Source organism: Perognathus longimembris, chromosome 1, assembly GCF_023159225.1.
Source record: "Perognathus longimembris pacificus isolate PPM17 chromosome 1, ASM2315922v1, whole genome shotgun sequence".
In the NCBI taxonomy this organism is placed as follows: Eukaryota; Metazoa; Chordata; class Mammalia; order Rodentia; family Heteromyidae; genus Perognathus; species Perognathus longimembris.
This window is the reverse complement of record NC_063161.1, coordinates 152,375,346-152,397,868: the sequence shown is the minus strand read 5'-3', so window position 1 is coordinate 152,397,868 and position 22,523 is coordinate 152,375,346. Positions and strand designations below refer to the sequence as shown.

At 42.3% G+C, this 22,523-nt stretch overlaps 2 protein-coding genes and 1 pseudogene across 2 annotated transcripts; 2 read left to right on the top strand and 1 right to left on the bottom strand.

Annotated features, from left to right (window-relative positions):
• Positions 1-327: 327 nt before the first annotated feature.
• LOC125356319 (olfactory receptor 1B1) lies at positions 328-1,281 on the top strand. Its single transcript, XM_048352730.1, has one exon. It carries the CDS (start codon positions 328-330, stop codon positions 1,279-1,281), a length of 954 nt encoding a protein of 317 aa, XP_048208687.1.
• A 2,342-nt stretch (positions 1,282-3,623) lies between these two features.
• LOC125356317 lies at positions 3,624-4,020 on the bottom strand (annotated as a pseudogene).
• An 8,724-nt stretch (positions 4,021-12,744) lies between these two features.
• On the top strand, positions 12,745-20,921 carry LOC125353117 (olfactory receptor 1J4-like). Its single transcript, XM_048348591.1, has 2 exons — positions 12,745-13,862; positions 20,876-20,921. The coding sequence occupies exons 1-2, from the start codon at positions 12,943-12,945 to the stop codon at positions 20,919-20,921; spliced, it is 966 nt and encodes a 321-aa protein (XP_048204548.1). The 5' UTR covers positions 12,745-12,942.
• Positions 20,922-22,523: the final 1,602 nt, after the last annotated feature.

Below are 22,523 nucleotides of genomic sequence, written 5' to 3'. Positions count from 1 at the left end.
TGGTGCACTATGTGTCACACAGGTTTAAAGAGAAGTCTGGAAGACAGCCGTGAATGGAAGGTGAAGGGCTGAAGGCCATGTGGAGAGGTAGCTAGTGGGCGACAGTAACAGTAATTTGCATGAAAATGAGGAAGAATGAAGGTTGTAAGCAGTTGTTGTGGATTAGGAAGTATGAGCCCTTAGAGTGGGTGGAAAGGAAGAAACAATGGAGTGACTCAAAGGAAGAGAAACAGATAGCTAAGTAGAAATATTATAATGCCCTAGCCTCTGACCATTATATGCCTTTTGATTTTAACTCTCTTTCAGGCAAGCTCACCGTCACTCATCATGAGCTGTGCCCCTAATGCTTCCCATTCTCCAGTCTTCTTGCTCCTTGGGTTCTTGAAGGCTGATGTCCCCCACAGCCTCCTTTTTCTCCTGTTCCTGGCTATTTACCTAACTACCATCCTGGGGAATGTGACTCTGGTGTTTCTCATCTCCTGGGACCCCAGGCTCCACTCACCTATGTATTACCTGCTCCGCGGGCTTTCTGTGATAGACCTGGGACTCTCCACAGTCATCCTGCCCCAGCTGTTGGTCCATCTGGCATCCGATTCCCCAGCTGTTCCTGCTGCCCGCTGCTTGGCTCAGTTCTTCTTCTTCTATGTGTTTGGAGTTACAGACACACTTATCATTGCTGTCATGGCTCTGGACCGCTACGTGGCCATCTGTGACCCTCTACACTATGCTTTGGTGATGAATCGCCAACTCTGTGCCCGCCTACTGGCCTTGAGCTGGGCTGTGTCCATAATGCACACCATGCTGCACGTGGGTCTCCTCCTGCCCTTGTGTTGGTCTGGGGACGCTGGGGGACATGTTCACCTTCCCCATTTCTTCTGTGATCACCGGCCACTTCTGAGAGCCTCATACTCTGATACACATTCCAATGAGCTGGCCATATTCTTTGAGGGCGGATTCCTCATGCTGGGCCCCTGTGCCCTCATTATACTTTCTTATGCCCAAATTGGAGTTACCATCTTACGTTTGCCTTCAGCTTCTGGTCGCCGTCGAGCCATCTCCACTTGTGGGTCCCATCTCACCATGGTTGGCTTCCTCTATGGCACCATCATCTGGGTCTACTTCCAACCTCCCTCTCAGAAGTCCCAGAAGCAGGACATGGTGGCTTCGGTCATGTACACTGCCATTACACCATTGGCCAACCCATTTGTGTATAGTCTCCGAAACAAGGATGTTAAGAGTGCACTCCGCAGGCTGCTTATAAAGGGGAGAGTGGACTCCTGACTAGCCTGCCATGGGTGTGGGCCATGTTGAGCAGATGAAGACAAGCCTGGGAAAAGTTTGATCGTGTGGGTTTGGGGAGATCAGGAGAAATGGCCTAGACAGCAGGAGATTTCAAACTAGCCTTTGTCAGTGCTGTGCTCCAAGAGAGCTGAACGCACTCACACTCAGACACACAGGGTTAGTACTCCTCTCTCTGCATGTCTCTGGAATTTCTCCACCACAGTTATCAGAATAGATGTAAATGAGCCACTAGGCTAGAGTAGCTTTAAATGACAGGGTTTTTAAGGAATGTGAAGCTAGGATTGTGAAATTACAAACTAAGGCAATTACAGTAGAGATAATCATAGCCACTTCTAATATGGCATGCTTTGATTTTTGAAGAGTGTGTTAATGTACATAAGAATGTAAGTGAACTACAATTTAGACAAATAGAGATGGCAAGTCCACTCCTTATTTTACTTAGTGAACAAATATTGGCCAGTGTTGAGTGTGACATGAAAGTTATGATTCTGCTATTATACATTTAGCACCAAATTCTTATGTCAACATTTAACTGATGGATCCAGGTTCTATTTAATATGTTTTAAACTAATTTCAATATGCATTTATAAATTAAGTATAGACAGAACAGGCAAACTCACATCTTTGTTGCATAAAAGAAGTAATTTCAACAATGACAAAATGCTTTTTCATAGCTTCTTGATAGCTAGAACTTGCCTCTATTTGGATACCTCTTAGTAGATTAAAATACTAACTTTGACAGTACTCAATTTTTACCTTTGTACATTGACATTAGCCTTTTGACCCATTTGAGATGAAGCTTCATTCAAACACATGATGAAGAATTTCTTTTGCTGAGGTTATCAGTATACCTATGTCTCTCAGTTTATAAGAACTTAGAAGGCATCTTGAGAATCAAAGAATGTGTTTGGGACAGCTGCAACATCACGGATTGAGCCAAGGTCCGGTCTCTGCTTCCTCCCTTTTCTGAGTTTGCTGAATTCCAACCCCATTCTCTTTAACTTTATTCCCATACCAAGGCACTTCCTCAAAGCTGAGATCTCCCGTTCAAGTTCAGTCTCCCCCATTTCTTCCATGCTGTCTTCTCAAGAACATCTTCCATCACCCAACATCCTCCATTCCTCCCTAATGATTGGTCAAAGCCAGAAGTCTCGTGTTACTCCTTTCTACATTCTGCATGTTTGGATGTAGTTGGTTGGGAAGTCATTCACCCCCATGCCTGGCTCCCATGACATTGGACTATTTGTGTCCTTGACTTCTTTGTAGATTTGCTGTGTCCCTGGATAACAACTCATTCTTCTCCCCTTTTCAACTATTTCTTCTGGTCTTAGCTGTCATGCCTATGGTTTTCTCATCCTGTCTCAGAGCTTATTTACTCTTAAAATATCATTTCTCTTCATAAGTCTTTCAAATTTCTACCACCTCACATAAACAATCTAGGAACTGAAAGCTGACAGGAGGTTCATTCGCACACACTGTTTCCATCGGCATCATGGATATTTAAGGATCCAGAAAGTCACCTCACTTCTCCCTGTATCAGTATAGTGTTGCTCAGTCTTTACTGTGCAGGAAAATCACCTCAGTAATTAAAAAGTTCTATTGTCTGAACCAACAATAAGAGATTTGGGTTCAAATCTAGGTAAAGTGTAGGCATCAATATTTTTTAAATGTTCCAATTGTTCCATTGTATCTCTAGTTGGTACCATTGGTATTAACTTGATGTTTTGACTTTTATTTTTTTTTTAATCTTCTTACAAATCTCTTCCACTTGAATAGTGGTAATAGCTAAGCTATGCAGGCCTTACCTTGTCTCAGTCACTATTTGAGGTTCTCTTCACATATTAGCTGGCTTTTCCAAGCAACTTTATGAAAAAATTGCTACTATTATTCTCATGAGAAGTCATTCCTTGGAGTCAAACTTTTGTAGTCAGTCTGTGAGTCTCTTATTTACTTACCTACCACACAAACATTCTTTGAATCTAGATCTTTAGCTTATCCCATGCAAGTTCCTGGTGGGCTCCTTGCCTCCAACCTGCATCATGGTTCTTAGAATGAATCCTATAGAACGTAATGCATAAATCAACACATTGGATTTGAAACTATCAAACTTTGCTCATTTTCTTTGGGGGTGGTACTGGAGTTTGAACTAAGGACTTCACAACATCAAGACAGGTTCTACCACTTGAGCCATGACTCTTGCTTCTTTTGCTTAACTTTTATTTATTTATTTATTAATAAAAACAATCCCAAGGCATTTATTGTTACCTGATGATAACACAAGGTCATCAGAACTGTGTACATATCTTAACAAAAGCGCTCATCAGACAATATGAATGGATGTTTTCTTAGATTCCCAGCAAAGAACACTAAAAAAAAAACCCACCAAAAATAAAAAACAACTATGTAAGATTCTTAACAATTTCTCACTTTATTGATGATTTCTAGTTGGAGACACTTTGTAGTAGAGTAATATTATCTCCTTTTAGCATGATACGACAGTTGTTTTCTTGACTTGGTTTTAGAATGAATTTCTTCTGCATCATCTAACACAAAGTTCATGTATTTATCAAAACCAATGATGCAGCCCTCTATCCACATATTCACTTGCTCATAGAGCCACACCTGAACCCGAGATCTATTATATAGATATCTGAAGATGAGGTTAATGGGCTGCACCATCACCTTCTGCACCTTTTGGCTCTGGCCACGGTACGTCATGGTGGAATCTTAGAAAGACCGCACTTGCTTAACTTTTAATTCCATCGCTTTCTTACTGTGCATTAGTTCCTCAGGTTGTGCAAGCTTGCAGTACCTTTCTCACAAGCTTATTATTCAAACATCATGTATGTGAGAGCACTGTGTAAACTACTAAGTGATACAGTTGTCAAAACTGTAGTCTAGTTTTCAATCACATTAGCATCACTTTTTTTTTTTTTTGCCAGTCCTGGGCCTTGGACTCAGGGCCTGAGCACTGTCCCTGGCTTCCTTTTGCTCAAGGCTAGCATTCTGCCACTTGAGCCACAGCGCCACTTCTGGCTGTATTTTTTTTTTCTGTATATGTGGTGCTGGGGAATCGAACCCAGGGCCTCATGTATACGAGGCAAGCTCTCTTGCCACTAGGCCATATCCCCAGCCACATTAGCATCACTTTTGAAACTCAATTAGTGTGCAAAGAGGAAAAGGGCTAGGATATGTATTTCTGAATTATTTCCCACGCAGTTGTTCACACAATGGGTGAACATTTACTAGAATTCAATGACAGCTAGATTACTTTGTTTTGTTGAATGATTTAACATTTGTATGACACTGAGAAAAGTTATCTTTGTATTTCTCATCACATTGTACATTTTTTTCCTGCTCTGTACCTTGGATCATCTTGTTTTTCTACTTTTTAAAATTTTCTATTTTTCCTGCATTTCTTCTTTTCATGGGTTCTCAAACTTCAGGTGACACTTACATTTCAAACAATTTCCAGTGAATACTCATGCTGCTGACCAGCAGGCTACAACTGAGCAGCAATGTCCTACTGTGAATATATGAGTAATATGAGTAAAAGTTATTCTGACACTAGAACACATTTTATTCATTTTCTTGTTTTCTATCTTGATAATTTATATACAATTTTGAAAAATGCTTGATGTGAGGCCCCAAACTTTCAACATTGTTATGATGTTACAGACAACTAACCTTACCTCACTCTATAGAAATGGGAAAAAAAGGCAAGGACACTTCTAATTTTACTTCCAGCCACCATTTATACCACTTCACTTTTCTTTCTTTTTCTTAGGGAGGGGGCAGTAATGAAGTTTGAATTCAAGACTTCACTCTTGCTAATCTAGTGCTTTACCACTTGAGCCACATTTCCAAGTACTGCTTTTTTGTGGGTTATTTTGGAGCTGTAGTGCTGGAGCCAGCCGGCAGCAAAAGGGAATCCTGAATGAGGGGAGCGAGGATTAAAGAAAAGGAAAGATAGACAAGAGAAAAAAGACAAGAGACAAAGATGGGGTCCGGGAGGTCTGCAGCTCGAGATGGTAACTCAAGACTGCAGCCATGTTTATTCTTAACTTCCAGCTTATATGTAGTTTGAAAACCAGGAAATAGCATAGGCTTAAAATTCCAGAACACAAAAAAGCTTGGAGTTAGCAATACCCTACTAAGACAGGATAGCTAAGACAGGATGAGGTTGGTTAACATAAGAATGGACTCCAGAGCAGTATTTGATGGTGGCTAAGACAGGATGAGGTTGGTTAACATAAGAATGGACTCATCACAGACATAGTAAAGCATTTCCGATTTTCCATTAAGCCATGTCCTTGCACGTCCTTGAAAACACAGCCAGAGGTCAGAATGAGATTAGCTGCTGGCTAGGCTCCCAACACTGTAGTATCATTAACTTTTCTGTGTCAGCTGTGAGACAGAAAACTGTGATCCTCCAGATCTCAGCCTCTTGAGTAGTTAGGATTATAGGCATGAGCCCCTGGTGTCTGGCTTATTCATACTACTTTCTAATTAATGATCTTTGTGTCCATGGGGCCGAATTCAATATATGAGCAAGTGACCTTAACTTGTTTTTTGAACAGGAAGCAAGATTCCCTTCCTGACTTTTGTCCAGTCCTGAGCTTGAAGCTTCCTGTGTTAATGGTTCTCACCCCTGTAGGACATCAGGAACATCTGGTAGCTGTAGAATGCGGATGCTACGTTTCAATGTAGAACAATTAATAACCAATAGGAGTGAGCTAGGAGAGTGACATTTTAAAGAATTTCTTCAGCTTCAAGACGAGCTGTGTCTTTGTGCAGTAATTTCACTGTACATAGTCATGTTTCTGATTTCTCCAAGCAGAAAGGAGAAATCCAAATGTTCCTAGACACCAATAAAAATGAAAACATAGGGTCTGGGAATATGGCCGAGTGGTAGAGGGCTTGCCTCGTATACATGAAGCCCTGGGTTTGATTTCTCAGCACCATGTATATAGAAAAAGCCAGAAGTGGTGCTGTGGTTCAAGTGGTAGAATTCTAGCCTTGAGCAAAAAGAAGCCAGGGACAGTGCTCAGGCCCTGAGTTCAAGCCCCATGACTGGCAAAAAAAAAAGAAAGAAAACATAATCTATCAGGATGGTCAGGATATAAGAGAGATACTTGTACATACACTGATGTTCATATATACCCTGAGTGAATCAAGAAAATTTCACACACACACACACAGACACACACACACACAAATACACACACTATACTATTATTCGGTAATGATGAAGAATGAAATTTTTTTTTAGGAAAATGGATGCAGTTGGAGTTCATCATGTTAAACAAAGTAAGCCATGTTCAGAAGGCCAGTGGTTGCATGTTTTCTCTCATATGGTGACAGTAGACCTAAACAATAAACATATCTGGAAACACACACACCCATACATAAAAACATACTTATAATGGTATGCTGCTTGAGGGTATTAGAGAGGGAGGAGGAAAAGGGAATATTAGAAAATGAGAAATACAAAATTACACTGCATCTGTGAATAAAAACAGCAAACAAATCTCACTGACAGCTGACGAAATAATAGGGAGGAATGGAGATAGGGTAAGTGTGGGTCAGTGATGGAGTTAATCTGATTAAAATACTCTGTGTGTGTGTGTGTGTGTGTGTGTGTGTGTGTGTGTGTGTGTGAAATACCATGGTAAAAACAAACAGTACAAGAAATGTATCCAATGCCTAACGTATGAAATTGTAACCTCTCTGTACATCACTTTGACAATAAATAACAAAAATAAATAAATAAGCAAAACAAAAAAAAAGAAATACCATGGTAAAATCCCTTTGAATAATTAGTATGCACTAGAAAAAAAAGATTGACAGGAACGTAATAAAAGTCCAGTTTAAGGCATGGGTGCTTGTGAGAGGTAGGAAGGTGAGTAGAGTAGCTGGAGATGGATGAAGATGGTCCAAATACTTCATGTGTATGTGTAAAATTGAGCACAAAGATTGTTGAGACTGGTTTTGAAAGTGGGAAGAGGGATGAGGGAGATTTGCTAGAGGGGTGAATCTGATCAAGGTACCTTGTATACATATACATGTCAAAACAATCTTCAACAACTAATTAACAGTAAGGGTGTGGGATAGCCAGATGTTGGTGGCTCACATCTGTAATCCTAGCTACTCGGAAGGCTGAGATCTGAGGATTTCCCTGTCAGGAAAATCCGTGGGACTCTTATCTCCAATTAACTACCAAAAAAGCTGGAAGTGGAGGTGTGGCTCAAGTGGTAGAATGCTAACCTTATGGGGAAAAATTGCTCAGAGACAATGCTTACACCCTGAGTTCAAATCCCAGGGCTAGTATAAAACAAGTGTGAGGGATAAAAATCCATAATACATTATAATGTTCAAAAATGAGATCAGGAATCTCCCTCAAATAATCTCAAAAATTTCAATAATGATCTCAATCTCTTGCTGTTTCTTTTATTTTTCGAAGATTCTTTAAATAATATATTTTGCAGGTGATAGTTTTGAAATGGATAAGCAAGGGAACTAGATTTCACCCAGTGAAAGGTTAAGAACAGGAGAGGGCAGGAAATGAGAAAGTTATTCAGGAAATAGGACAATAACAAGAATTAGATTTATCCTATTACCCTAATTTATCCTATTGCCCAAATTTTCATGCTGTAAGTCAGCTTAGTTAAATTTCTTGGATTAATAACAGACACTCAATAGTTAAAGGAAGACTAAGGTGGGAAAATAACTTCCTGAGATGATGGAATGGGAATCAGTTTTCCCTTGTGTTTCTCTTTATCCAACTGTTAATATTATACAGCACTACATGGCTGATGTTCTCCAAAGAGCCAACCTTTCCTGTAGGCCCAGTAGTTTCCCAAAGCTTATATGAGTTTTGCCTCAATGAGCGCAGGGGATAAGGAAGGAGAAGAGACAGGCTCCTGAGTCCCATTTGGTCCCACTGGGTATAGGAAGGGGGAATGGCGCAGCCCATGCCAATTAGTGTTTCCTATGAATACAGTTGGAGCCTCCTGGGCCAATGGAGTCCCAGTGTGAGTGCACATGGCTGAACCTGCTTGGTTGTGATGAGACGTCCTCAGGTTTTTACCGAAACTCATAAAAAGGGACTCCCTAACGAGAAAAAGGGAGTGCAGCTCTGCTGTGCTTTTTTACTGGAGTGCATGATGCTAGATACAGAGAAGGCCAAGTTTTCACTATGTCTTAAAGTAAGCATAAAGGGAACAGAAAATTATCAGCTAGGTTCTTGGAAGACAGTAGATAGTGCTACCAAGAAGATCCATGAAAATAGGTGGTACACATATTATAGTCAATGGAAGTGAAATAATGGAGGAATGGTCAATTATATAGCCTAGAAATACATATTTTTGAGTGGAAAATAGAGACTGGGATAGAAAAGAGTCATGGAACCAGTGAACATAGAGAACATTTATGTTTTCCAGACATTAGAAATATATTACAGAGGTCTAACATATTTTTGTGAGAGTTTGGAGGATTTGCTTTTGAGAAAATGAAGTTCTTATTTATATATTTCACATTTAGCCTTTGTGATTCATCAACTTAAGAGGGTGAATAGACTAGAACAGATCCTCAATATTTTTCATTTCATGGAGATGCTTATCTCTCAATCTTTCCCCTCATCTCTTCTCTCCCATATTTTCTCTTTTATTTCTATACCCTTCTGAACACCAGAGTGTGACTGTGGCTCAGTTTTGAATGAGCAATAGAATCCAACGAGTGTACAGTTGGAGCTGCATGACACAGAAGGATACAGGAAGAAAGGACATCCAAAGAACAGATGTGAGAAATGTGAGTTTTCTTTATCTTTTTTTTTTGTTTCCATATCTTGGAGTTCATTTTGATTAGGCATCTTTTTGTATGTTCATATGTACATAACTATTGAGCTACTGGGATCCTATGCTAGGACTATTCTAAACATATACTAATGATTACTAATGAGGGAAACCATGGAGCCTATATGTCTTTGGGTCTGGTGTACTTCAGTTAATATGATTTTTTCCAAGTCTTTCAATTTCCTTAGGAATGGGGCAATGCCATTCTTTCTGATGGAAGCATAGAATTCCATTGTGTATATATACCACATTTACTTGATCCATTCATCTACTGAGAGCATTTGGGTTTGTTCCATATCTTAGCTATGGTAAATAATGCTGCAGTATACATAGTTGTGCTGGTAGCTATAGTGTGGCCTTGTTTGTGTTCATTTGGGTAAATGCCCAGGAGTGGGATTGCTGGGTTATAGGGTAGTTCTGTGTTCAGTCTTTTGAGGAATTTCCATACTGCTTTCCAGAGTGGTTGAACCAGTTTACATTTCCTCCCACCAACATCAACAGTGTAGTAGTGTTCCCTTTTGGGAACATCTCTGCCAGCATTTACTATTATTTGTTTTCTGGATAATGGCCATTCTAACTGGGGTGAGGTAGAATCTCAATGCTGTTTTGATTTGCATTTCTTTTGTGGACAGAGATGTTGAACATTTCTTCATGTGTCTATTGGCTATTCTTATTTCCTCTTCAGAGAAGTCTTAATTCTTTAGCCCACTTATTAATGGGGTGGTTGTTTCTTTGAGGATTTTTTTATTGGAGGTTTAATTTTTTGAGCTTTAGGTATATTTTTGATATGAGGCCCTTGTGTATAGCTAGTGAAGACCTTCTCTCAATTTGTGGGTTCTTTATCTTTTAAGCTCCTCTTTTACAGATGCGATCCAGTAGCTAAAGTCTGAAATAGGGAGATGCAGAAAAACCAAAGTCCAACCAAATGAATTATGATGCACTTCAGAAAAAAATTAACAGGTGCACAAGAAACCTAAGGTCTAAAGAATTGCATGCTTTTTAAAATTTATAATGGAGGAAGATGCAAACGTCCTACTTGCTATCCAATAGAGTTCAAAAGGCAAGTTTTACTATCTTCAACATCATTCAGGAGAAATGTCCCAAACTAGTGGACCTCTAATTTTATCTTTTTCTTCTGTTTCATCTTCATATATTTTTTGCATTGATGAAAAGTATAATAATTTCATACTTGCATATATTATATTTTGATCAAATTCATTTTTATGACATTCTTAATACACTTCTCTTTCATCGCCACTTTGAATAGTTGTTAGTGGGTTACACCATACTACTTTCGTATGCATATACTTTTATTTTTAGTACTTATTTGAATATCTTTTCTGTTTTGTGAATGACCTCCTATTGTGGAGAGACACATCTTAAGAAATCAGAGCCATAACTCACTCTCTAGCTTATAATTAAGTGTACTGGATTTCCTATACATATACTCTGTCTCTCCAGTGCTAGTAACAAAGGGGAAATTCACTAAAAACAATAAATGGAAAGGAAAGCAGAATCAATAGCATAGATAACATTTCAGTGATTTTCCGAGAAAGAGCATGAACGAGAAAAACATCTTAGAATCCCAGGAAGGGATTGCAATGGAAGAGAGAGCTGATCTTCCTTCGCAGGGACCCAGAGCTTGAGGGAGTCAGTTCAGGAGAAGAGTGAGAAGAACAGAGAATTTGTGTAGAATACACAACTGTCGACTAACATGAACAATTCTTCCTATAATTCAATTAAGCAAGCCATTCCATATACTCTTCTCTCTTCCTTACCTCAAGACTCAAACAGTAAAAGCCTAGCATTTACCCAATGAAATTTGAATATTCTTCTCTAGAAAGAGAAAGTTAGGGCTATTAATTTGGCTACTACCTCTCAGAGGAAAGTACTCATGTATATTTGGGACAAGTAGCATAAAGGCAAGCTGCCAATTTGACTAGGCAGTAGGCTTTCCTATTCCTGGAAGAAATAGAATGCCTGTTTACAAACACAGTATCATGAGAAACTCACACTTACCATCTAGAAGAAACATGCCAAGGCACTATGAAGGACAAAGCAGAAGCAGAAAAGGAAAAAGCTGACATAAACAAATCAGATAACCAAGTCTAGAAGAAATTTCAGTCACTCAGAATTCAAAAGATGACATAAAATATGTAATCCCAGGGAACTACAAGCATAGAATACTATTGAAAAGAAACATATAAAATTACAAATAGTTCATAGGTGTTAAATATATGACTAAATGAATAAAACAAATACCAATAGTAGATGATTGGGATTAAAACCCAGCATATAGATCAGAAGCACAAAGCAATGGAAAACATGAGAAGGTATTAATCAGAGATGTTTAGCACCCAATTGTGGGCACTTGTGAGGGAAGATGAACAGAGTGTGGAAGGGATTTTAATATGATGATAATACTTATGTACTACGTGTGGAAATGGAAGAGTGAATGGTATTGAGATTGGTTTGGGAAGGGGATGAAGGTATGTGACAGAGAGGTGAGTTGGTCAAGGTATGTTGAATGCACATATGGACATGTCAAAAGGAAATCTTTTTGTGTGATGAATTGATGCTAATTTTATTTTAGAAAATACATTAAGGAGAAAGTTAAAGAAACTAAGAAAAATTTTCATACAGTCAAATAGAGGCATGCATCTTCCTAATAAAATGTTCTCCTAAAATTATAAGAGAATTTATGAAAAAATTGACATGCATGTTTATATAATTTAGGGAGGGCAGCAATAAAGATTATAAGAAAGTTCCAGGAAGATACTAGAAGAATATCAGGAGTCAAGCAGTCAGCAAACTTATTATCAACCTTGGATAAGAAACACTAAAAAAAAACCACACAACTAATTTTGTGGTTGCAGGTGTAAGTATAAAATGAAAATGGTATTGATTTGAAAGGATGGAAGTTTGCTGCCCATTATAACATAATTGCATAATTGAATGTATACAGAAAATGGAGGTAAGCCAGGAGTTAAAAGCTAAAATAATCATCAAAAATTGGGAACAAGAGAGAACAGTGAGATGATTGAGATCGAACATCAATTTTTGTAGTGGAAGGCCAAGAGATGGCTAAAACTAAACTGGGAATTAGGTAAGCTCAGAGTAAGGAGCCTCTTCTTTTTATTACGTATTTTTTCTGTAGTTATGCTCTGCTATTTTACAATTACGTTTTTTTCCCATTCATCTAGACATACAGTGTGCATCCAAATTATTTATACTTGCATTAAAGTTGTGTTGGTGTTCCTTCTTCATTTCTTTATAGGGAAAGCTTGAGTTTAAAAAGACACAAGAGGGGCTGGGGATATGGCCTAGTGGCAACAGTGCTTGCCACGTATACATGAGGCCCTGGGTTCGATTCCCCAGCACCACATATACAGAAAATGGCCAGAAGTGGCGCTGTGGTTCAAGTGGCAGAGTGCTAGCCTTGAGCAAAAAGAAGCCAGGGACAGTGCTCAGGCCCTGAGTCCAAGCCCCAGGACTGGGCAAAAAAAAAAAAAAAAAAAAAAAGACACAAGAATATCATGCCCTGGAAGACTATATTTTTCATTGGCAATTAGCTGATCAATAAAGTCAGTGACCATATTGACTAGTTCTATTCTCAACTCTGCTAAGTGACTTAATGGATCTGGAATATTCCTACCAGAAGAACAAAACTGAGATTCATGATATCCAAAGTGTGGGCCAGATCGTCCTTCTAATGGCAGAGAAATCTTGACATCCTTCTCTTTCAACACTGATCATTCCTCTTTACAGGTAAAGTAAACCATAGTGTATGGCCACTAGAAACAGGACGGAAGTGACTGAATTTGTCTTACTGGGCTTGTCCAGCTGGCTGGAGATGCAGCCACTCATTTTTGGAATTGTCCTTACCATGTACCTGATTGCAGTTATGGGCAATGCCCTACTGGTAATTGTTGCTTGCTTAGACTCTATGCTTCAGACCCCTATGTATTTCCTTCTCAGACAGCTTTCCTTTACTGACATATTTCTGACAACCATCACCGTTCCTCAGATGCTGGTTCACACACTGGCTGTGAGCCGAACCATTTCCTATAACCGCTGCATGATACAGCTATTCTTCTTCATGGCTGTAGGCAGCATGGAAGGCCATGTACTGGCTGCCATGGCCTATGATCGCTATGTTGCCATCTGTGATCCCTTAAGGTACTCGACCATTGTCACCCAGCATCTGTGTCTGCGTATAATACTGACCTCATGGGTAGTGGTCAGCCTCAACAGTCTCCTGTACAGTGTGCTGGTCGCCCGTTTAACCTTCTGTGGGAACCGAGTCACTCACTTCTTTTGTGACATCACTCCACTGCTGAAGCTCTCTTGTACTCGCCCATTGGTGAACGAAATGCTAATCTTCACTGAGGGCGTAGCTGTGGTGGTCAGCCCATTCTTCTTCATTTTGGGTTCCTATGCTCGCATAGGTGTTGCCATAGCCCACATGCACTCAGTGGCTGCCCTGCGCAAAGCTCTTTCCACCTGTAGCTCCCACATCTTGGTTGTGCTGCTCCTGTATGGCTCTGTGATTCTCATGTACCTTCGCCCATCCTCCAGCTACAATTTGGACCAGGATCGCCAGGTTGCCATCTTCTATACAGTAGTCACTCCAATGCTAAACCCCCTCATCTACAGCCTCCGGAACCAGGAAGTCAAGGGAGCTCTGCGAAGGCTTTTCAGAAAACTCTGCACCTTAAGAAACTTCCAACATGGATCACAGCCAAACAGGAAGTGGCAGCACATCTCCTGATACCAGAGGGTGATGTTCTGGCTTGGGAATGCCAATAACTAGTATAAATCACATTCCTATGGAATAATCTCAGTGTCCACTCCCCTTCATTGGAATTGTGAGTTGATGAGTGTTTGTGGCCCCTGTCGATTGATTTAGAATCTCATCGCCTCAGAACTGAGGGGATATTTTTAAATCACTACACCTGAAAGAAGCTTTAGTATGCAATACAGAGGGCTCCTAAGAAAAATGACACCAAATAAGTATGCCTGCTTACCTTTGATCAGTTTAGTGATGGTGTAGAATATATGGCTTTCCACAGAGAGAACAAAGGGTTTTTCAATGTCACTATATGTAAGATGAGTTTTGAATAAACCATCAGGAAGAATAACCCTCTCCAGAATGTTTATAATAGTCTCTCTCTTCAACAATCTCTACTTATAATAATAATGATTTCAATAATAAAATAATAAAAAGAAAATAAATAAAAATACGGATCATTTCAATGCTTACAGTGACTGCATTAGTCCATTAGTATTACTTAGCAGTTCCACAGCTAACTGGGCAGGAGACACATAACAGAGATTGGAAGAGAGATTTCAGCGTGTCCCCTAACACCAGGAGCGGGTGGTGTCATATGTCATATGTTCTATGGGAAATAGAGCTGTTGAGACATATTCTTGTTTCAGATATAATGTAGAAGGGAAAATAAAGATGGATGGAGAAAGTGAGTGGAATCATGTCCTTCATTTATACATGGCCAACTATGGAGGGCAGAAATTTGGTGAGGGGAAAATCAATAACTATATTTCTGCCAAGTTAAATTGTGTATTTATTATATATTCAAGTAGGGATGTTTCATAGACAGTTGAATATATAATTTGAAGGCTCATGGATAAGTCTTATCAGCAGACAAATATAAAAAAGGTAGGTGACATTTAAGGCTATGAGACAAGCTAAAGTCACCTAATAAAATAATATAGAAAGGAAGAGAACAATAGGCTGAGTCTTGAAATGGGGGGGGGGACAACATTTAAAGATTAAACTGAGAAAGACCATTGGTAGAAAAGGAATCAGCTAAGTTTCTTATATTAGAATTTTAGAAAATAATATTTCCAGAATGGAAAAATGGCCATTCTTTGAACTATAGTTGAGAAGTAATTAATGAGAACATAAAATCATTAGATTTGACATTTAGATTATTGAAAATTGTGATAAGAACAGAAGAATGTTAGAAGAAAATTCCAGTCTCTTTTTCTAGTATTTCCTTAAAAAAATGTTCAGTGTGTTTTCACAGTTATCTTGGTGATGACAGGAAATATCTTAAACTTATAACACCTGCCTACCTGGAACACAAACAATTTAGGTTCAGAAGTCCATCCCACCTAATGGGCTAGGTATAGTGGCGCATACCTGTGATTCTAGATGGACAAATGGTCACATGTTCACTGTTCGGGGCTATGCCCAGAAGCAAACACAAGGGTTGGGCATCGGCTTGGCATTGAGGGGGTCCCGAGAGGCCGCCCCTTCTCCCGCGCTGGGGCTGCGTGGCTGTTATCCACTCCTACCTTTTCCCCCAGGTCGGGAACTGGAAAGGTGGCTCTAACTAGCCCCGCCTCCCCTCTCGGAACACATGTATGTCAAAATGGCGCCGGGTGGAACCCAGGGGGCAGTCCTGTGGGCTGTGAGCTCCGCCTCTGGGGGAAGTCCCGTGACATCACTGTGATGGACAGCTCAGAGCAGCCTGTCACTAGTGTCTACCTAGCCACTCCAGATCCCTCCCCTTCCTGTCGCCTTTACTGTCATAGAAACCCATCCCCTGATTAAATTGGCGGAATTCCAAGAAGCTTTCCCCCGAGAATGCCCGCGTGTCCTGTGTCCTCATTTAAGTGTCAGAGGGGGGAGGGGCGCCTTCGCGTCTACACACAGTCCAAGGCTTGCACTTGGGGCTGCACTCCAGCTACGTGCGAGGGTGAAAGGGCCCCCCGATACAAGGCCCCGACAGAACCATAAGTGGATGTATAAAAGCTCAGTGAATCTCATCATGGAGTAGCTGCCTAGAAGGCAAATGGGCATGATTTCAAACTGAAGGGCTCACAAAAGCAGGAGAAGGAGGATTGTGCACTGAAAGTACATTACTGGCTTCCCCCATCTCTATCCTGAAAGGGTGATGAGCTTTGTCTCTTAGCTCATTTTCAAGACATTTTCCCATTGACACCTTCATTCCATGACTTTCCATGTGATGCTTGGTCCTTATGAGATTTCTGATTCAACTACTTTGATGTGTCTATTGATGTCTGTCATCCATTTTAGAAATACAGTTGGTGACTAGAATTCCTCAGAATTCGCCACCCTTATTCCCTTTATTCATGGGCTCTGTTTGGCAAGTCCACTTGGTGGAATTTTAACAGAAACTCTGGTTCTTAGCAGAATCTGTTTCTTCCTTTGCCCCATTCTTACCTTTCTGCTCTTCAGACAGAATCTCAGTTGCCTTTTCTTCAGCACATGGGTGCTTCTTCCTGTTGAAGTGTGCTGCTAAATGACCCTAGTGAAGGTTTTGTCTCAGTTCTTGTCTCTGCATCCAGGAGGTTTTGTTCCACACTATCATTCCAGTATCCTTACTGATATCCTCATGGGCTGAAATGTCATGCTTCTAATTTCCTGGACTATGTGGTGGCTACCTGATTTTCTACAAATCACACACTGAGCCTGACTGAAACAGGTGCTTTGCTGTCTTTGCTAAACATGCCCAATGTTGGGCTTTCTCAGGGATAGCTTTGATAGAGTAATAATGTAATAAACTCCATGAAACAAAAATGAATTTTTTTCATGGTTTTATTTTCTTTCCTTATTGTCATCTTTGGGAGTGTAAGGGGTGGCGCAGAAATAAAGGGATAGTGGATAAACAAATGCAGCAATGATACTAATTAAAAAGAAAATGAACTATACAAACTGTGAGTGTGACGGGAGGGCAAAACTGTGAGGGAAGGAGTCCTATTCTCCAAAACATAATGGGCTGTGTGCCTGACTTTAGATATATTTCCTCTGTTTCTAGTGTTTTCAAAAAACAACATTGTGTTTCCAAGAAAGGAAAAAAGAATAATCCATGATTTCTGTGGGGGAGCCATTCTCTCCTTTTTTGGGGGGGAGGGGTGTTTTGGTTTTTTTTTGGCAGGCAGAAGAATTGAACACAAAGTATTGCAATGTATTGAGTTGGGAAATCAGACGCTCTTCAGGTATTACTTTAGTGCCTTATTGAAGGCTTTATCTCCCATTTACATGGTAATATTCGCTATCCATTTTTGCATGTCTGGATTCCTGGTTGAGTCTATTCAGTGAATTTTTTAATGTCATTCTCTTTAGCACTGAACAAGATTCCTCAGGTCTGTCATTTTAGAAGCATTGAGGCAGCTGCAGCATATCTCTACATGAAGCACTCCCCTAGTGACTTAACACTGAACCAGAGGCCACAAGCGATACTCCCCAAATCTGGCATTTTGCTGCTTTGATTCCCAGGGCCACTTCTGGTTTTCATTGAAGTAATTGGAAATGAGAGTCTTTAAAAAAAAGAGTCTTAGGGACTTCACTGTGTGTACTGGCCTTGAAATACAATCTCAGATCTCAGCCTCCTGAGAAGCTGGAATTCCAGTCCTGAGCCTCCTTTGCCTGCTTCCATCCTCTTTAATAACACTGGGGAACCAACAATTCCTCAACTCTGTTGTGTTAGCAGCAGTAGAGCCAGCAGCAGTAGCAGCATCTCTCTTCATGGCACTCCCCTGGTGACTAGTCTGAAATCCTTGCAAAGGCCACAAACTCTGGATTCTCAGACCACCTATCTCTCTGGCCAGCCCTTCAGGTGATGGCTATTTCCCTGTCAAGGCTGGGATTAGACCATTCCATTTCAGCCACATGGGTTGAAATTGTGATTTGTTTAGACATCCAGATTACTGAAAGTGAAAGGAACACTAGCTGCTCTGAGGAGGGAGGCATACTCTCCCTTCATTGTGTGGACACAGATGTTGATATTTATTCCCTATGTCTTTCCAAATTACACTACTGTTCTGTAAAGTTCCCTTTTCAAACCAAGTAGGAGACAGCGTCATTCACACTTGTAATCCAGAAAAACACAGTGACCAGAGCTCTGTAGAAACTGACTTTTTATATCATATGAGAAAGTCTGGTACAACCTGACCAAGTGTGGAATAGCTGAGGAGTAGGCAAGGGAAGGTCAGAGCCCAAATGCTCACAGCAGGAAGACAGGCTAGAGATTATTGTGGCTTGTGAGAGCGTGTCCTGTGGAACTGTCTAGTACAGGACACAGTGACCTGCATCACAGTCCTAAAAATGTAGTCATAAAACAGAGATGATGCCAGGGGCAAGTGAGAGCACCATGCCCACTGCCCCTCAAAATGTCTGCTGTTCCTCGATAGCAAAGAACAGAGGACACAGGAAGGAATGGGGGAGTCCTGGATGGCTGAGTGTGTCCACTGCTGGCCATCATTCTGGTATAGGCAGAACACCGTGTGGATGAATGATCCTTTCTGTGTCCTGGATTTGAGGTGAAAGGAATGGGGGGGGGGGGAAGGTTCAGAGACAAATTGCAACTGTCTTTCTAGCATTGAGGAGGGTTGTATAGGAAGGCTTGTGAATATATCCTAGATGGGAGGTCAAGGGGAGCTGGCCTGTGGCCAGGACCATATTGTCACTGTCTTATTGACCTCTGAGGAGATTATTGAGAAGTGATTCTGAGTGATTTCAGGATTGGAGGTCAATGGAGGAGAGATGTGGCCTTAGTCATTGTAGTCTGGATTTGCTAGTCCTCTGGCCAGCCAGAACAAGTGGAGCCCTTCTTAAGGGTTTTGTGCCTTTCTCTTTCTGGAAAGACAGGTGAAGTCCTATCCACTCTTTTTTTTTTTTTTTTTTTTTGGCCAGTCCTGGGCCTTGGACTCAGGGCCTGAGCACTGTCCCTGGCTTCCTTTTGCTCAAGGCTAGCACTCTGCCACTTGAGCCACAGCGCCACTTCTGGCCATTTTCTGTATATGTGGTGCTGGGGAATCGAACCTAGGGCCTCATGTATACGAGGTAAGCTCACTTGCCACTAGGCCATATCCCCAGCCCCTCTCCACTCTTGACCTTGGCAATCTGGGAGAATGTCCTCTTCTGGAGAATGGAATTTTGTTTGCCCAATGAGTTGATGGTGTCAAACACATTTGCATCATCAGGGATCCTCAGCTCTGGTGGGAGAGGAACAGAAAGCTCAGTCAGCAGCAGTGATGGGGACTGGGCCAAGCCATTCATTTGAGGAGCTCCTAGAGACCAGATGTGAGGGAGAGCACCGCCATCCCTGTAGCCCAGGGAAAGGAGCCCCAAGGGCCTGGGACCTCTGGCTGGGAAAGTAAAATGTGAAACTCTATCTTCTCTTTCTCAGCAAAGAACTTGGCATTCGAGCTCATGCAGCTCTGCCTGGACATGACACAGGGATTCCCATCCTGTGCTCCCTGATGCCTGAAGGATCAAGTCTTCAAGAGATGCTGGCTTTTCAGAATGCACAGCACCTCCCAGAAGCACTGTCCTACTGAGAACAAGGAGGACTATGAGGAGCACTGCAGGCAGGCCTGCACTCAGGCCACCTGCACAGCAAGCATTCCAAGGGTCTCCAACCCAGGGAGCTCCAAGTACTCAGCAGGACTTGTCTTTCCTGAGGGCTCTTCTTTCTCTCTAGTCTCCTCTGCCCTTGAGTCTCCTGTCCACCATTTCTAGAGTGCACTCAACCCCTACCACATTTTGGGGTCTGACTCAGGTCCATTAACCTCCCTATGGCTCTGAATCCCTTTCCTAAAAAAGGGAACCCTGGCATACTGCACAAGGGGAAGCATGCAGGAATCTAGCAGACGTTTGATGGCAGGTTAGGCACAATCAATGCCAATCCTTTAGGCAAATCACCTGATTGTGTCTTCATCTCAGTACAAAGAAAACAGAGCAACTGACAGTTAGCACAGTAGCCTGTGGTAGTGAAATACATGATGTCTCTTTGTCTTTTTCTCTCTCTTTCTCTCTTTGCCTGTCTCTCTCTTCCCCCTTTTGCTTGCTTGCTCTGTGCCCCTGTGTGATTCAGTCCATCTGACCCTCTATCTCTGTCTTTCTCTCTGTGACTCACAACCACTCTCTGTCTCTGTCTGTCTTCCTTCAAAGGTGTTGGGTATGCTCCACTAATTGTGAAGAGGAATACATTTGCAGAGAAGATGTGGAACTTTCTGGTGTTCTCTGACATCTCCCTAGCTCTTTCTTATCTATTCTGTTCATCTATTTCATCTTATTCTGTTCTGAATTCTCTTTTGATACAAAGACTATGCTCCTAAAAGGGTGCTTTTGCTGTCACTCCCACTGACTGATCATATGATTTTTGGTGTTCTAGGGTAGGATGTTTGAGCATGAAGGGGCAGCTTTCCTCAATGGTCTGGGCAGAATTCAAATGATATACCCTTTCTGTTGTATTACATCACAGGGGGAGACTCTTTCTGAAACAATGCTTCCCAGTTTAGCACGACCATGTGTCTTCTATTGAGGTCTGTGTCCAGCCTGTCCCACAACACTTGCATCCTCTGCCCTCCATTGTGATGGTTTGTCTCCACTGACTATTCCCAGGAAGTGCAGAAGAACAGTGATAGGGCTGTGCTGGCCTGCACAGGTCTAGGCTGCTATGGGAGAGACTTCTCTCCTCTTCATGCTCTGGCAACCAACCCTCCACTGATCTGCCCCAACAAGCCCACCCCAGGGCTGATAAAGGGGCTCACAGATGTGTCCTCACACTGAGAGAAAGGAAATCGTCCCTGATGCCACCTCATATCCTACCTGACTGGGAATAGGGCCTTTTCTCTGCTCCATTGCACCCATGCAGAAAGGGCAGCTGGTCAGGCATGTGGGACCACCTGCTGGGCCAGCCCTCTCTGTACTGACTGGGCTGCTGGCACTCACCTCAATCAGTGTCATCATATGTGTTCTTCCCTGGAATGTAAATAGTAATGGAGTTAGATTTGGGTCTCTCATTCCTTAGGATCCCTGCCAGCGTCGCTTGGCCCTAGGGGATCGGGTGCACACACAAGAGGAGAACCAACATTGAGAGGAGGGCTGGGCACCTGGCATGAGGTCAGGTTGGATTGTGCCTTCAGAAATAAAGGCTGTTCTTATGCCAAAGTTTGTTAGTCCTTAAAAAGCCAGCCTTTAATTTGGTCTCATAGTTCTCCCTTGAGGGACCTATGTTCAGCTAGAATCTCCCTGTTTAGGGAGCTCTGGGGGTCACCTGGTCAAGGGGGCTAGGACTGAGCTCAGAGGATGGCCTTGAACCTGTCAGCAGGGCAGAACTCAGGACACTCAGAGGAGATTGTCCTCCAGCTCCAGGACCCCACCTGGGCCTTGATACCCTCATCCTGGATGTCCTGAAAGGTACTATTCATTCTCATAAGATCATCCAAGAATATTCCCAGTTGGGGAGCGAAGCCCTTGGTCAGCACCTGTAGGATGAAGTGGGTGATCATCAGATCCTAAGTACAACAGCTTCCCATCCCATAGGGCTTCCTAGCCAGGCCTCAGCCCCACAGGGCCTCTCAAGGGACAGTATCCTGGGGAACCAGAAACCCCCACTGGGCAGGACCCCTCCTACTCCCTGGGACTCCACAGTATCCCAGGTCCCAATCTAGGCGGGCTTGTGCAGAACCCAAACTTACATAACCCACCTCTGCCCACCACTCTACTGTGGACTCTACCGCAGCCTGGCTCTGCTGGGCCCAGTTCCTCTTCCCATCTGCCAGCTAGCTCATCAGGGGTCCTATCTGGGACAGTGTGAATACCCTGTGCTTGTCTACACTGTGGAGTGAGGACAAAGGTGAACAGAGTCAGGCAAGGCTGTGTCCCTTTGCTCTAAGTCAATGTGACCTGGTTGTCAGCCACTCTCCATATTTTTCAACCACTTGGGACTTCATTTGAGCCGCTTTTCCTTGGTGGCCAACATGCAAAGTCTCCTGCAAGGATTGAGTAGATTGTGGGTGCGGGCTCTGTCCTGTCAACCTCTCTAGTGCCATGTGTTAGTCTTGAGACTGCAATGACTGCTGAGCTCTACGAAACCTACCACCTCCTAGCAGACCAATTCTATCTAGCTCAGGCTGTGCCCCAGCATTCCCTGCTGGGGGGTTCTCTCTTGGGGCTCTGGACCTCTCTGTCTGCCTCCTCATCTGTAATCTGTGCCTCATGCCTGTGAGGGGCCTCCACGTCTCTTGTCTGCCTGCCACCAATGGTGCTGTGCTAACTGGCATGGGGTTCCAGATGCTCTTCAGAACCTTGGAAAATATCTTTGTCTTCCTTGGACAGGTAAAATCCCAGCATCCTCCTCAGCCCTGTGAGTTCCAGATCTCTCCCTACAGAGAGGAGCACACTGAGTCATACAGGCTGCTGGCATGGTCACCGTCCTGAAGTTCAGCTCTGAAGAGGAAGTTGAGCCTCTTAGCAAGTCCAGTCAGCTAGTGCTTCTCTGTGTCAGGTTTCCTTGGAGGTTGTGTGCTCAAAGGGAGACTGCCATGGACCACCAAACTCCTTCCTGAGCCCAAAGTCCTGGTTTTCCTCAG

Excerpts from the sequence above, each read along its gene's own strand:
- LOC125353117 (XM_048348591.1), top strand. The coding sequence starts at position 12,943 with ATGGCCACTAGAAACAGGACGGAAGTGACTGAATTTGTCTTACTGGGC. Across the intron at positions 13,863-20,875 it reads CGAAGGCTTTTCAGAAAACT|CTCACCTCAATCAGTGTCAT; the intron begins CTGCACCTTAAG and ends GGGCTGCTGGCA.
- LOC125356319 (XM_048352730.1), top strand. The coding sequence starts at position 328 with ATGAGCTGTGCCCCTAATGCTTCCCATTCTCCAGTCTTCTTGCTCCTT.